Raw genomic sequence first — 17,038 nt, 5'->3', positions numbered from 1 at the left:
ACCACCCAGTACCGGGTTACCTTCAGACGACTCTTGTGGAGCCTCTGAGTCTCAGGTTTCGATAGTGAGATCCAAATAGTTACTAGCTCAAACAATTCTGATTCAGTGGATTGCGACCATTGAGCTATTAAAGAAATGGACACAGCGTCCAAGATGACCAACCGTTGTTTTCAACGTACACTACTCACACTCACATACGCCATTTCGAATTTGCTTCCATCTTTCTAGATCCGATTTTACTGGGATTACTACGCATGTGGACAGACAGCTGGATCACGCGAACATTTTCCGGGAACTCAGCCAGCTCAGGGAGTGTGCCAAGCATGTGGACAGCTAAACAAACCAACCGCCACTTCCCCCTCGCCAGCTGGGCTCATAACGTCAGAGTATGAATATAAAATGTTCATATCTTCGGCTGTGAGTGATGGGGGGGGGGGGGGGGGGGGCGGCATCAGCGACAATCATTTTAATAATTCAATGCATGTGATGACTAAAGTCTCTTGTTAGGAATTTTCTAATTTGGCTTCTTTATGGGGCCGTCTATGGGAATTGTCTTGCTGGGCCGTAGGTTAGTTAACTATCCTCTGGTAATTCGAAAGCGTGCTTCCAGACCGGAATCCTGGGCCTTGATGCGATGCAGCCCATGCAAAAACAGGAAGTCTCTAGTGTAAACACACAGGGTTTTATTTAATAAAAGGTGTTGATGTCAACGGACATCGACCTCAGATGTTTTTAACAGAAGGTAAATTAAATATAACCCCTCTTGACAACTCCTCCTCCCAGACTGACTGACCTCTAATGTTCAGAGCCTGTCCTTGGAGAGTTACAGGCTTGTGATAAGAGCTGTGGTCCGGTGTGACTGGGCTGGGGGCTGGGAGGGAGAACAGAGAGGAATATAGATTCTGTAGACTCTACTTCCTCCTTCACTTAAACCTAAATTAATGTTTAGCTATTCAGGGTGGATGGAACTGAAGTGCATTGTCAGCAAAGTTCTTCAATCATGTCATCCGGCACAAACAATGGGCACAAACAATGATTTCTGCAAAGATATTTGCATTTTCCAAAGATTTTGGCAATATTGTGCAATGTGGCTGATTTATAAGTTTTCTTCCGTGTATATAACGCCATGTGGGTTATTGTGTGACTTGTTGATGAGTGTGAGGATATTACAGTACACTCTTAGAAAAAAAGGTGCTATCTAGAACCAAAAAGAACCCCTTTTTTGTTCCATGTAGAACCCTTTTGGGTTCCCTTTCCACAGAGGTTTCTACATGGAACAAAAAAGAGTTATCCTATGGGGACAGCCACAGAACCCTTTTGGAACCCTTTTTTCTAAGAGTGTAAGGTACCCAGCAGGGTGAGGGTAAGCACTGGGGCAATGCAGGGAGCACATGAAAGGTTTTGGACACTGACTGCAAACAAAGACTAATGCAGTCTTCTTAGGTAGAACTGTTTACTGCAGCTCCATTGGCCTGCACTCTCCACCGTAAGATGGTGACGAGAGACAGTGGAAATGACACAGAGACATCAGAAAATGTGGAACATTGTCATGACTCATGACATTGCCTTCAGCAAAGTATAGCACACAAGAGAAAAAAGCTACAAAATAAAAATGACACTATATTGCCTATCACACTATAGATGACTGCTGGCTTTAATCACCACTAAGCCTTTCATAATTAACAGTAGGAGTTCAACCTTCAGAAAGCTGTTACTTAGTACACAGGAAGCTAGGCTGAGAGCTCTAGTTTTCTTGTTTACTCAGTGAACAAGGCTGCTCTGGTTGCAATTAAGATCTCAAGTCAAGGCATTTGTTTTTAGTTCCCCTCAAATCAATGCATCTGCGAGGGACAGAATCTGGTCAGGACACAAGCAATACTGCCTCTGGACATTACCTACTCAGTCCCATGCCCTTTATCCAATTTTCCAGTCGGGAGAGAGCTGAGCCCAATTAGAGACAAGGAAAACATTGATGTGGTGACATTAGGGTTGCAAAGCTACTGGTCATTTATCAAACTTACCAGAATCTTCAGTAATTTTGCCATTGATTTCTTGTTAATTACCAATCTTTAAAAAAAAAATGTATCCATATATAGTATTCATTTTTATATCGGTGTCAATGTTGTTCATGAGTTTCTAGCAGATGGACCATATATTCAAGAGAAAATTGCCAAATTAATTAAATAATCAATGGCAATATTTTCAATGAACTCTTTCAACTATTGACTTTTTCGACAAATGCCACCAGTGTGACGCATATTGACATGGTGCATGTGCATTTCTAAAGTATATTTCATGCTTAAACCCTCATATCAAACACCAATGGTATCCACTAAGTTGCTGGTTTATATTTAGGATCATGTTTTACGTCTTTGTCATGCCTATTATTTTAAAATCATCTTATTTAATCTTCCATGTGATAAGGCCGCACAGACGGCCAGAGATAATTATAGACACCTGTGATAATCTGCTGTACTCAAGGGCCACTAAAAGTGTGTGCAAGATGGCAATCGGCAAATTTAGCATGGTGGCAGCACTTTTCATTTGTTTGTTTTAAACATCACTGGAAATAATTGCATCTGCATCTAGATGAAAGAATGGTAAATTCTCAGCAACTTCTCAGTCCTGCTAACACTTTTGATGGCATCCAGCACTTCGGATATGGAAGGAATGTTATATACCAAACTTTCAATAGACCATGGCACAAACCAAAACGATCATCCAAGGCCAGTAAGAAATCACAAATTAATTGTGGAGATCTTATAATAACTCTATGCCTTCTCCTATTGAGTGATATCCATCAATGCCCTCCACCTCAGTTTATCACAAACACCATTAAACGGCCTATGCACCTCCTGCAAACGTTGGGTTAAGACTAACTGCAAAGCTTTGGTATGTTTGGAATGCGTGCAGTTGATTAATCTAAAATGCAGCCGTCCTAGTTTTGGGCATGGGGTCAATGAAACTTACCTTCGCTGTCGGTGTGCTGTACCGCGGGGGTGTGTGAGCATTGAAGGTGGAGTGGGACCAGAGGACTCACCTAGGATGGAGAGCGCACCAGAGGAGGGGGGCTCCACAGCAGCGCACAGGCCACCAGAGGCGGGGGACGTGGTGGTGAGGACGACAGAGCAGCGGTAGGTGAGCTGGCAATGCGTGCACCTGGGGAGGGGTGCTCCATAGCAGCAGAGGCAGTGCAGCGGGAGGCGGTTACAAGTGGATCGGGAATTCAGCGAGGTTTACATTTAAACGTCAGAAGCCTACTACCGAAAATTGATGAGATATGCCTGTTGGTTCGCAAATCAGAGGTGGGTGACTTATGTTTTACAGAGACGGTGGGATTCATCTGTTCGTGACTCAGAAATTGAGATGGGCAATTACTCTGTCAGGAAGGATCAGAATCAGAACGGTGGGGGTTTATTTGCCTTTGTAAGCTCGAATATTGCTTATAAAGTCAGTTTGGATTTAATCGATGATGTGGACATTGTCTGGCTGGATGTCTGATTTCCCAATAACAAGACGATTTTTGTTGGGTGTGTTACGGCCTGCCAATCAGAATGCATTCTATTAAGGTCTCTAAATTGTCAAACTGTAGTGATTCCCTGGTGAAGGAAATCATTTTGTTAGGGGATTTCAATACTGATGTCTGCAAAATAGATAGCCCAACCTGGATAGCCCAACCTGGATAGCCCAACCTGGATGACTATATTTATGCACTTCTGTATATCATTTGCTCTGACCCAAATGATAAAAGATCCCACCAGGGTATGTGAAACAGTGCAAAGTATGATTGACTTAATATTGATGTCTGATAAATCCAACATTTTTCAGAGTAATAGTAATATATATTTTTATTACAATTTGCCCAAGGAGAGTTTTTAAATATATATTTAGGTGTCACTAAACTGTTAGACAACAGTGTTGAAATGTTTAGGGAGCAAGTGGGTAAACTTGACTGGTCACCTGTGTGGGATAGTGTAGGGGTAGACAGTGCCCGGGAAGCGAAATGTAGATTCCTTGATGTGGTGAATGTGATGGCTCCCCTAAGACGGGTCAGGGTAAAGCAGAGCGAGCCCTTGGTTTAATCATGACATTCTAGACTCAAGAGCAGCCTGATTTTTCTCCTATATAAAAGTCATAAATGAAGCACAGAGAAGGATGGATGAAGCTAAGTGGGGTTACTTTGCTGATTTTTAAAATCATTGAGAGCAAAAATTACCCTAAAAAGCTTTGGAAATCATTTTAAGGAACTATGGTGTAGTAGTTATACCAAAAACAAACTAAACAGTATTGAACTGAACATCAGGGGGAAATGTTTATTTTATTTATTTGAACTTCTGTTGCCAGTAAGCTGGTAAGCAAGCTGCCCACCAGTTCTGGTTTGTATGGAAACAATCAAGTCAATAAGTATTATGCAGAGCCAAACGTTCTCTTTTGTAAAGGTAGCAACAGCTAAAATAGCCAGTACACTAGCGAAGCTTAAATGCTCAAAAACCACAGGCCTGGATAATATTCCTGTGAGGTTTCTTAGAGATTCTGCTGAGATTATTACCTATATTGTTAATCTTTCTGTTGAACAAGGCATCTTTCCCAGGGACGAAACAAGCTAAAGTTATACCTCTGTATAAGGTCTGACCCTGGGAATTATAGGCCTGTATCTATCCTCGGTATACCAGCAAAAATCCTGGAGAGACTTGTACATAAGCAAATTTATGAATATGTCAACCAAGTCTAATGTATGATTTTCAGTCAGGGTTCAGAGAAACATACTCTACTTATTCACATTTACTTGACTGACTTCATCAGGAAAGAGATTGATGAGGGAAATCTGTGTGGAATGGTACTGCTTGACCAACAGAAGGCCTTTGATACAGTTAACCACTGTCTCCTAATCTCCAAACTAGAGGCACTAGGGTTAAGCAGTATCCCTATAGGCTAGGTAAAGTCCTATTTGTCAGGTAGGGAGCAAGTGGAAGAGGTTAATGGTTCACTGTCTCTGACAAAACCAATGAGTTTTGGCATTCCGCAAGGGAGCGTGCTTGGGCCTCTACTGTTATAAACGATATGAACTTTGCTTGTTCTTGCCGTCTTTTCCTTTATGCGGATGACTATACATTTATGTTGTCTCATAAAAGTAAAAATATGTTGGAGAGCATACTTAGCACAGAGCTTACTAACATTAGCAAATGGCTTAGAGATGATACGCTGCACTTAAGTAAAACTGACGGAATTATTTTTGGGTCCAGACCTAAATTGTGTAGGTCCTCTGAAATCAGAGTGGAGTTAGGGGGTGAGGTGCTGACTACTAAAATCTCTGTTAGCTACCTGGGATGCATCCTTGATGTAAGCCTGGGTGGTGTGAAAATGGCCACTAAAGTGCTAGGGAAGGTTAAGGCGGCCAGGACTGCGTTTTTGGCTAAAAAGTCCTAGTGGCTTGACAAGGACTCCATGAATGTTAGCCACTGCCCTCATTCAATGCCATTTTGACTACGCTAGTACTTCCTGGTTTGGGGGCTTATCTAAGCTTCTGAAGGGGAAGCTTCAGATTGCCCAGAACAAGCTGATCAGGGTAGTACTGAAAGTGAGTCCATGGACTGGGTTTGGTTTACAGGAGTATTTATGGTTCTGCGCCCAGATGTCTAACTGCCAAAGTTACGTCATTTCCGGTCACAACTTGCAGACTTGTTTTCGAGTTGCTGTGCGTTTTGTTGCCAACCTATTTTGCTACCTGACAACTTTACGGTTTTTACTTTTAATTACCGTTTATATATATATATATTTTTTTTTTCCCCCACAACTTTTTCACTCCGGACGCTTTATCTGGACAGGATTCGTCAGGACCTCCAACAGCCGAAGCTAAGTAGTAACATTAACATGATGCCTTCTAATTGCAGTTGCTGTACTCGCCTTACGGCGAGGATAGCTGTGCTGCAAGCCCAGCTTCAGACGCAATCGTTAGGCAAGGGTAATTTCAGTGTAGGAAAGGATGAAACAGCGTCTGTGCCACCAGTAAGTACAGATAGTAGTATAAATCCCCTGGCACAGTCCCCGCAGCCGGACAACTTTCTCACGGTTTCTGGAAGGAAATGCTGTAGGAACGCTCAACCGGTGTCGCTCATTCAGCCGACAGAAACTTTCAACCGGTTTTCCCCATTAAGCAGCGAGTCGGAGTCAGAGGTCTTCTCTGGTCTCTACTCCTCTCGTTACGGGGTCTGAGACGCCGAAGCTTCCCACCATTAGCTCTGACAAATTGAAAACTCTAGTCATTGGCGACTCCATTACCCGCAGTATTAGACTTAAAACGAATCATCCAGCGATCATACACTGTTTACCGGGGGGCAAGGCTACCGACGTTAAGGCTAATCTGAAGATGGTGCTGGCTAAAGCTAAAACTGGCGAGTGTAGGGAGTATAGAGATATTGTTATCCACGTCGGCACCAACGATGTTAGGATGAAACAGTCAGAGATCACCAAGCGCAACATAGCTTCTGCATGTAAATCAGCTAGAAAGATGTGTCGGCATCGAGTAATTGTCTCTGGCCCCCTCCCAGTTAGGGGGAGTGATGAGCTCTACAGCAGAGTCTCACAACTCAATCGCTGGTTGAAAACTGTTTTCTGCCCCTCCCAAAAGATAGAATTTGTAGATAATTGGCCCTCTTTCTGGGACTCACCCACAAACAGGACCAAGCCTGACCTGCTGAGGAGTGACGGACTCCATCCTAGCTGGAGGGGTGCTCTCATCTTATCTACCAACATAGACAGGGCTCTAACTCCTCTAGCTCCACAATGAAATCGGGTGCAGGCCAGGCAGCAGGCTGTTAGCCAGCCTGCCAGCATAGCGGAGTCTGCCACTAGCATAGTCAGTGTAGTCAGCTCAGCTATCACCATTGAGACCGTGTCTGTGCCTCGACCTGGGTTGGGCAAAACTAAACATGGCGGTGTTCGCCTTAGCAATCTCACTAGGATAAAGACCACCTCCATTCCTGTCAGTATTGAAAGAGATCATTATACCTCACATCTCAAAATAGGGCTACTTAATGTTAGATCCCTTACTTCAAAGGCAATTATAGTCAATGAACTAATCACTGATCATAATCTTGATGTGATTGGCCTGACTGAAACATGGCTTAAGCCTGATGAATTTACTGTGTTAAATGAGGCCTCACCTCCTGGCTACACTAGTGACCATATCCCCCGTGCATCCCGCAAAGGCGGAGGTGTTGCTAACATTTACGATAGCAAATTTAAATTTACACAAAAACAAATGACGTTTTCGTCTTTTGAGCTTCTAGTCATGAAATCTATGCAGCCTACTCAATCACTTTTTATAGCTACTGTTTACAGGCCTCCTGGGCCATATACAGCGTTCCTCACTGAATTCCCTGAATTCCTATCAGACCTTGTAGTCATAGCAGATAATATTCTAATCTTTGGTGACTTTAATATTCACATGGAAAAGTCCACAGACCCACTCCAAAAGGCTTTCGGAGCCATCATCGACTCAGTGGGTTTTGTCCAACATGTCTCTGGACCCACTCACTGTCACAGTCATACGCTGGACCTAGTTTTGTCCCATGGAATAAATGTTGTGGATCTTAATGTTTTTCCTCATAATCCTGGACTATCGGACCACCATTTTATTACGTTTGCAATTGCAACAAATAATCTGCTCAGACCCCAACCAAGGAACATCAAAAGTCGTGCTATAAATTCACAGACTACACAAAGATTCCTTGATGTCCTTCCAGATTCCCTCTCTCTACCCAAGGACGCCAGAGGACAAAAATCAGTTAACCACCTAACTGAGGAACTCAATTTAACCTTGCGCAATACCCTAGATGCAGTTGCACCCCTAAAAACTAAAAACATTTCTCATAAGAAACTAGCTCCCTGGTACACAGAAAATACCCGAGCTCTGAAGCAAGCTTCCAGAAAATTGGAACGGAAATGGCGCCACACCAAACTGGAAGTCTTCCGACTAGCTTGGAAAGACCGTACCGTGCAGTACCGAAGAGCCCTTACTGCTGCTCGATCATCCTATTTTTCAAACTTAATTGAGGAAAATAAGAACAATCCGAAATTCCTTTTTGATACTGTCGCAAAGCTAACTAAAAAGCAGCATTCCCCAAGAGAGGATGACTTTCACTTTAGCAGTGATAAATTCATGAACTTCTTTGAGGAAAAGATTATGATTATTAGAAAGCAAATTACGGACTCCTCTTAAAATCTGCGTATTCCTTCAAAGCTCAGTTGTCCTGAGTCTGCACAACTCTCCCAGGACCTAGGATCAAGAGAGACGCTCAAGTGTTTTAGTAATATATCTCTTGACACAATGATGAAAATAATCATGGCCTCTAAACCTTTAAGCTGCATACTGGACCCTATTCCAACTAAACTACTGAAAGAGCTGCTTCCTGTGCTTGGCCCTCCTATGTTGAACATAATACGGCTCTCTATCCACCGGATGTGTACCAAACTCACTAAAAGTGGCAGTAATAAAGCCTCTCTTGAAAAAGCCAAACCTTGATCCAGAAAATATAAAAAACTATCGGCCTATATCGAATCTTCCATTCCTCTCAAATTTTTTAGAAAAGGCTGTTGCGCAGCAACTTACTGCCTTCCTGAAGACAAACAATGTATATGAAATGCTTCAGTCTGGTTTTAGACCCCATCATAGCACTGAGACGGCACTTGTGAAGGTGATAAATGACATTTTAATGGCATCGGACCGAGGCTCTGCATCTGTTCTCGTGCTCCTAGACCTTAGTGCTGCTTTTGATACCATCGATCACCACATTCTTTTGGAGAGATTGGAAACCCAAATTGGTCTACACGGACAAGTTCTGGCCTGGTTTAGATCTTATCTGTCGGAAAGATATCAGTTTGTCTCTGTGAATGGTTTGTCCTCTGACAAATCAACTGTACATTTCGGTGTTCCTCAAGGTTCCGTTTTAGGACCACTATTGTTTTCACTATATATTTTACCTCTTGGGGATGTTATTCGAAAACATAATGTTAACTTTCACTGCTATGCGGATGACACACAGCTGTACATTTCAATGAAACATGGTGAAGCCCCAAAATTGCCCTTGCTAGAAGCATGTGTTTCAGACATAAGGAAGTGGATGGCTGCAAACTTTCTACTTTTAAACTCGGACAAAACAGAGATGCTTGTTCTAGGTCCCAAGAAACAAAGAGATCTTCTGTTGAATCTGACAATTAATCTTAATGGTTGTACAGTCGTCTCAAATAAAACTGTGAAGGACCTCGGCATTACTCTGGACCCTGATCTCTCTTTTGAAGAACATAAGACTATTTCAAGGACAGCTTTTTTTCCATCTACGTAACATTGCAAAAATCAGAAACTTTCTGTCCAAAAATGATGCAGAAAAATGTATCCATGCTTTTGTCACTTCTAGGTTAGACTACTGCAATGCTCTACTTTCCGGCTACCCGGATAAAGCACTAAATAAACTTCAGTTGGTGCTAAATACGGCTGCTAGAATCCTGACTAGAACCAAAAAATTGGATCATATTACTCCAGTGCTAGCCTCTCTACACTGGCTTCCTGTCAAAGCAAGGGCTGATTTCAAGGTTTTACTGCTAACCTACAAGGCATTACATGGGCTTGCTCCTACCTATCTCTCTGATTTGGTCCTGCCGTACATACCTACACGTACGCTGCGGTCACAAGACGCAGGCCTCCTAATTGTCCATAGAATTTCTAAGCAAACAGCTGGAGGCAGGGCTTTCTCCTATAGAGCTCCATTTTTATGGAACGGTCTGCCCACCCATGTCAGAGACGCAAACTCGGTCTCAACCTTTAAGTCTTTACTGAAGACTCATCTCTTCAGTGGGTCATATGATTGAGTGTAGTCTGGCCCAGGAGTGGGAAGGTGAACGGAAAGGCTCTGGAGAAACGAACCGCCCTTGCTGTCTCTGCCTGGCCGGTTCCCCTCTTTCCACTGGGATTCTCTGCCTCTAACCCTATTACAGGGGCTGAGTCACTGGCTTACTGGGGCCCTCTCATGCCGTCCCTGGAAGGGGTGCGTCACCTGAGTGGGTTGATTCACTGATGTGGTCATCCTGTCTGGGTTGGCGCCCCCCCCTTGGGTTGTGCCATGGCGGAGATATTTGTGGGCTATACTCGGCCCTGTCTCAGGATGGTAAGTTGGTGGTTGAAGATATCCCTCTAGTGGTGTGGGGGCTGTGCTTTGGCAAAGTGGGTGGGGTTATATCCTTCCTGTTTGGCCCTGTCCGGGGGTGTCCTCGGATGGGTCCACAGTGTCTCCTGACCCCTCCTGTCTCAGCCTCCAGTATTTATGCTGCAGTAGTTTATGTGTCATGGGGCTAGGGTCAGTTTGTTATATCTGGAGTACTTCTCCTGTCCTATTCGGTGTCCTATGTGAATCTAAGTGTGCGTTCTCTAATTCTCTCCTTCTCTCTCTCGGAGGACCTGAGCCCTAGGACCATGCCCCAGGATTACCTGACATGATGACTCCTTGCTGTCCCCAGTCCACCTGGCCGTGCTGCTGCTCCAGTTTCAACTGTTCTGCCTTCTTATTATTCGAACATGCTGATCATTTATGAACATTTGAACATCTTGGCCATGTTCTGTTTTAATCTCCACCCGGCACAGCCAGAAGAGGACTGGCCACCCCACATATGCTCTCTCTAATTCTCTCTTTTTTTTCTTCTCTCTCTCGGAGGACCTGAGCCCTAGGACCATGCCCCAGGACTACCTGACATGATGACTCCTTGCTGTCCCCAGTCCATCTGACTGTGCTGCTGCTCCAGTTTCAACTGTTCTGCCTTATTATTATACGACCATGCTGGTCATTTATGAACATTTGAACATCTTGGCCATGTTCTGTTATAATCTCCACCCGGCACAGCCAGAAGAGGACTGGCCACCCCACATAGCCTGGTTCCTCTCTAGGTTTCTTCCTAGGTTTTGGCCTTTCTAGGGAGTTTTTCCTAGCCACCTTGCTTCTACACCTGCATTTCTTACTGTTTGGGGTTTTAGGCTGGGTTTCTGTACAGCACTTTGAGATATCAGCTGATGTACGAAGGGCTATATAAATACATTTGATTTGATTACTTTCTCCATATTAGGTATGCACACTCACTCACAGCACCTGATCAGGTGTTGCAAATGTGTGCTTATACAGGTTCAGGAGTAATGCTGGGAAAGGTATTTTCTTGTATACAGGAGCCTCGGAGAGGAATTGCCTCTGCCCATTAAAAACTGTCCAGTGTGGGCAGCTTTAAAAATAAAGTTTAAAAAAACTGTTTGATGCCTTCTGTGCCCATTTAGAATGTACCATACGATGTAATTGCAATGATAAGATATGTTCTTCTGCTTTGTTTTAGTTTTATAATCATCTCGCTGTCATACTGTGTTCAACAATGTTGCATCTTGCCTAGCCATCTTGTCTCAAGAAGACGACAATGGAAATAAGTCCCAGACTTTATCCTCAATGATTTTACTTATGTGCATTTATGGCTTTAAGTTTTGTATGTGCCTGTTTTTTAAAATGTTTGAATTAATAAACTAAATACTAGATGTCTTGTGATAATTACATACAATCCTTATAAGATACCAAAATTCTGGTAGTCAGCAGTAGACATCCTAATAGCGTTCCAGAAAGGTGTAGAATCTATCCCAAGGTGCATTGAAGCTGTTCTGGCTTGTGGTGACCCAACGCCCTATTAAGACACTTTTATGTTGCCGTTTCCTAATGTTCCAAACCACTGGCTATTGTTTAGAATATAAATACATGAATCTTAAATCATAGGTACTCTCTGATCTTTGTCCTTTTAAGGATTAGGACTTTGACATTGTTTAGCATGGGATAGCATCACTATCTTCTTTTGAGGATTTTTTTGTTGCAGCAAGGATATTTCTTTGGATTTAGCACTGACACTATGCAGACATGAATCATGAGGGGAAATCAGAGAATGTGTGTTTGTCTCCCCAACCCAGCGATATGAAACAGAAGTGTAGATGACGGACAATGTACATGCCCTTAAAAAGTTGGTTGCCATAGGAACATCTAGTGTAGCGATCAGTCCATTCCACGTTGTTATGCCTCCAGATGTATTTTATTTAACAGCAAATTCAACTGACCAGCTCACCTGACAAAGCAATAAAATAAAAGTGTGTCAGAGGAGGCTGCTGAGGGGAGGACAGCTCATAATAATGGCTGGAACGGCGCGAATGGAATGGCAGCAAACGTGCTTGACGTATTTGATACCATTCTACTGATTCCGCTCCAGCCATTACCACGAGCCCGTCCTTCCCAATTTAAGGTGTTACCAACCTCCTGTGATGTGTCTTGTCACTGGTGTCTGTGGAACATCAATGTGACTGACTTTCCTAATTTTAATCCTGAGCTCTGTCTCTCAAGCCACTTTTATACCTGGTTCTAACATGCGTCATTTGCCCTGATCGTGTCCTCATTCTGATGTGCCCACAATTTTTTGACAGGTGTAGTTAAGACACATTGGGAACTGATTTTGATCAGATCTCATAAGTATAAACGGGCAAGATCAGGATGAAGGACTCATGTTAGCGGCAGGTATAAACAGGGCTTTAGATATGTATGGAGACTGGATAATGCATACCTTTTTAATGCCTTTTACTATGAAGCACACCACCTCTACAACAGACCAGTGGATTCAGAAGTAGTACATTGCGTTTTTCTCACCTTGTCTCTGTCTTACGTTTCAGGGCCGATGCATGAACTTCACCCGGGTCAAGTTCAATCCTCCTCCTCGCTACCCCCACTACAACCATCACTCAGCCCCCATCTACACACCTCCAAGAGGATCTAGTCCACCGCCTCCCCAAGGCATGTTCCCCCCTCCCCCCAACAGCCCCCCAGCATCCCCTTCACCATCCTCCACCTCCACACTGCCCTCAACACCCCCTCCTTTTTTTACCATTACACCTCCACCTTACACTCCTCCTCCAACTCGAGCCCTTCCTCCAACCACTCTGTATATATCCCCTCCTATGTGCCCCCCCTCCCCTCCACCACCTGCATCCCCAACCGGCGCTCTACCCCCTCCACCAGGACGAGGCTCCCTGCCACCACCTCCTACCCGCCCACCACCATGCCCATCTGTAGATCCTCAGTAGTGATTGGAAGAGAGAGGGACACGGGATGACTAGGACAAGGAAGATCAACAGGAATTTGTCCTGTCTCCCCTAAGTCTTTGACTGTCCCCTCATTCCACTGCCAGTCAGGATATCTGTGTGGCTCACACCACAAACAACCAGCTGATGACTTGTCAACTATTTGTCTACAGTGGCCCATGTACACATCTAGGTCAACAGTACAAAGATAAGTTGTACTTAAGGTTCTACAGACGTCTCCTGATGGACAGCTTTCCTCATAGAAATACATCTATGTTGTCCATAGATGGCCAGGTCTGTTACCTTGTCAAGGTCATGAGGGCTAAGCTCATCTCTTCCATTCTAGAACCAACAAGAATGGATGATATCGTTGTGACAAAGCAAAGCCAAGTGTTGGATGTTTGCCTCTTTTTCAAAAAAAATAAGGCTCTAGAGAGTTGGCATGATATTAGGTATTATATTCAGAAAAGAATGGAGAGATGTCTCCAAATGACATTCCAATAATGTATCAGTCTGATACATTAATATTTGTTTCTCACAGACAAATAAGTTATTATGAGCAGCGGAATGATTTTTTGCCAGTGGTAGTTTCTTTAGAGATTAGCCAAACTAAATCCAGTAAATGTAATATCTCAATGAATCCCAAAGTCCCAGTGCCAATCACCCTGCAGCACTGCACAATTGTCAAGTCAATGGCAGGTTTGCATAATGTCAGCATAGAGGATGATTTAGTGCCTTATTGAGCCTTTTAAATGGGCAGTGTAGTTAATGTGATTTTCTTTCCAGGTTTTTTTGTATTTTTAGTATTCTACACTATAATGTTGAAAGTACACTCTGAAATGATTATAATGTCCTTTTTGTGTAAGAACTGATAAACTTTTTTTTTTTATCTACACACCCACACGATCAGTCTGAGCATTTCAATGGCAAAAGGAGGCTCAGGGAAATAAATGATAACATACAGTACCAGTCAAAAGCTTGGACACACCTAGTTATTCCAGGGTTTTTCTTTGTTTACTATTTTCTACATTGTAGAATAATAGTGAAGACATCAAAACTATGAAATAACACATGGAATCATGTAGTAACACATGGAATCATGTACCAAAAAAAGTGTTAAACAAATCAAAATATATTTGAGATTCTTCAAAGTAGCCACCCTTTGCCAAGAGTGCAAAGCTGTCAAAGGCATTCTCTCAACCAGCTTCATGAGGTAGTCACATGCAATGCATTTCAATTAACAGATGTGTCTTGTTAATTTGTGGAATTTCTTTCCTTTATGCGTTTGTGCCAATCAGTTGTGTTGTGACAAGGTAGGGGTGGAATACAGAAGATAGCACTATTTGGTAAAAGGCCAAGTCCATATTACGGCAAGAACAGCTAAAATAAGCAAAGAGAAATGCCAGTCCATCATTACTTTAAGTCAATGTGAAAAAATAAGAACTTTGAAAGGTTCCTCAAGTGCAGTCGCAAAAACCATCAGAGGTTGTGATGAAACTGGCTCTCATGGGGACGCCAGAGGAAAGGAAGACCCAGAGTCACCTCTGCTGCAGAGGATAAGTTCATTAGAGTTAACTGCACCTCAGATCGCAGACCAAATAAATGCATCACAGAGTTAAAGTAACAGACAGATCTCAACATCAACTGTTAAGAGGAGACTGCGTGAATAAGGCTTTCATGGTCGAATTGCTGCAAAGAAACCACTACTGAAGGACACCAACAAGAAGACGAGACTTGCTTGGGCCAAGAAACACAAGCAATGGACATTAGACTGGTGGGAATCTGTTCTTTGGTCTGATGAGTCCAAATTATAGATTTTTGGTTCCAACCTCCGTGTCTTTATGAGACGCAGAGTAGGGGAATGGATGATCTCTGCGTGTCTGGTTCCCACGGTGAAGCATGGAAGAGGCGTGATTGTGTGGTGGTGCTTTGTTGGTGACACTGTCAGTGATTTATTTAGAACTCAAGACACACACAACCAGCATGGCTACCACAGCATTCTGCAGCCATACGCCATCCCATCTGATTTGCACTTAGTGGGACTATCATTTGTTTTTGAACAGGACAATGACCCAACACACCTCCAGGCTGTGTAAGGGCTATTTGACCAAGAAGGAGAGTGATGGAGTGCTGCATCAGATGACCTGGCCTGCACAATCACCTGACCTCAACCCAATTGAGATGGTTTGGGATGAGTTAGACTGCAGAGTGAAGGAAAAGCAGCCAACAAGTGCTCAGCATATGTGGGAACTTCTTCAAGAGGTTTGTAGAAGCATTCCATGTGAAGCTGGTTAAGAGAATGCCAAGAGTGTGCAAAGCTGTCATTAAGGTAAATGCTGGCTACTTTTTTAGGAATTTCAAATATATTTTTATTTGTTTAATACTTTTTTTGGTTACCACATGATTCCATATATGTTATTTCATAGTTTGATGTTTTTGCTATTATTCTACAATGTAGAAAATAGTAAAAATAAAGAGAAACCCTTGAATAGGGTATGTAGGTATGTCCAAACGTTTGACTGGTACTGTACATTTGGAGTTATTTTCAATAAACACACAGTGATTTATTAGACATACATTGATGATATAAAAATTCAAAAGACTGCATGCCTTTACCTCCCTTCTCACCTCATTTGCTCACATTGTATATAGACTTGTTTATACTGCATTATTGACTGTATGTTTGTTTTTACTCCATGTGTAACTCTGTGTCGTTTTATCTGTCGAACTGCTTTGCTTTATCTTGGCCAGGTCGCAATTGTAAATGAGAACTTGTTCTCAACTTGCCTACCTGGTTAAATAAAGGTAAAATAAAAATAAATAAATAAATGGGGGCTTTAATTAAAAGCACAATGTTATCTGAGAGCAATTACATTCCCGTGGTTTAAATAATTTGTTAATGCATGTAACAGTGTTTGATTAATTAATGGGTGTTTGTTAGTTTATCATTCATAAAAAAACATTTTAATACATTGTGTATAAATGTCTGTGTCTTTGTATTGTTCACTCAGCATTGGAGTATGGTTGTCACAGTGAACAAATTAATTATTGCAAATAAATGAACGTAAATGTGTGCAAACGAGTCCTCACAATTATATTAAATTCCTGTTAGCAGTATCAATGGTTAATGTGACATAGTTGGGTTTCATTTTGTATACGCTATATATACAAAAGTATGTGGACACCCCTTCAAATTAGTGGATTTGGATATTTCAGCCACACCCGTTGCTAACAGATGTATAAAATCGAGCACACAGCCATGCAATCTTGATAGACAAACATTGGCAGGAGAATGGCCTTACTGAAGAGCTCAGTGACTTTCAACATGGCATCGTCATAGGATGTCACCTTAACAAGTCAGTCAAATGTCTGCCCCGCTAGAGTTTCCCCGGTCAACTGTAAGTGCTGTTATTGTGAAGTGGAAAGGTCTAGGAGCAACACTAGCTCAGCCACGAAGTGGTAGGCCACACAAGCTCACAGAATGGGGCCGCCAAGTGCTGAAGCGTGTAAAATTGCGTGTAAAATTGTCTGTCCATGGATGCAACACCCACTACCGAGTTGCAAAACTCACTAAAGAGTTTTGATGACTTCACCCATTGATACTAACATGCTGACTAGACCGCTCGCGCCATCGTGCGCCTGATGATTTTGTCCACTCACACCTGATCAGAACACGCAGGTTGAAATATCAAAACAAACTCTGAACCAACTACATTAATTTGGGGACAGGTCGAAAAGCCTTAAAAATGTATTGCAATTTAGCTAAATAGCTTGCTGTTGCAAGCGAATTTATCCTGGGATATAATCATTGGGTTGTTATTTGACCTGAAGTTCCTCTACTCTGACAATTAATCCACAGATAAAAGGGTTTATTTGAAAGATGAACTGAGGTCCACCTGC

At 42.7% G+C, this 17,038-nt stretch overlaps 1 protein-coding gene across 3 annotated transcripts in view; it reads left to right on the top strand.

Moving 5' to 3' along the window:
- Positions 1-16,211, top strand: part of LOC109894904 (ANTXR cell adhesion molecule 1) — a 61,371-nt gene extending 45,160 nt beyond the window's left edge. Inside the window, exon 18 of one of the 3 annotated variants that reach the window (XM_031830093.1) lies at positions 12,731-16,211. In XM_031830093.1, the coding sequence (XP_031685953.1) occupies positions 12,731-13,141 (411 nt within the window). In that variant the 3' untranslated portion in view covers positions 13,142-16,211. Of the gene's footprint in view, positions 1-228; positions 5,714-12,730 lie in introns of those variants that run through there. The other 2 variants (XM_031830094.1, XM_031830095.1) reach the window with 2 other exon arrangements.
- Positions 16,212-17,038: the final 827 nt, after the last annotated feature.

Source organism: Oncorhynchus kisutch, linkage group LG8, assembly GCF_002021735.2.
Source record: "Oncorhynchus kisutch isolate 150728-3 linkage group LG8, Okis_V2, whole genome shotgun sequence".
NCBI classification, from domain to species: Eukaryota; Metazoa; Chordata; class Actinopteri; order Salmoniformes; family Salmonidae; genus Oncorhynchus; species Oncorhynchus kisutch.
Note: the sequence above shows the minus strand (reverse complement) of the source record. Positions and strands in the feature narration are given on the sequence as shown.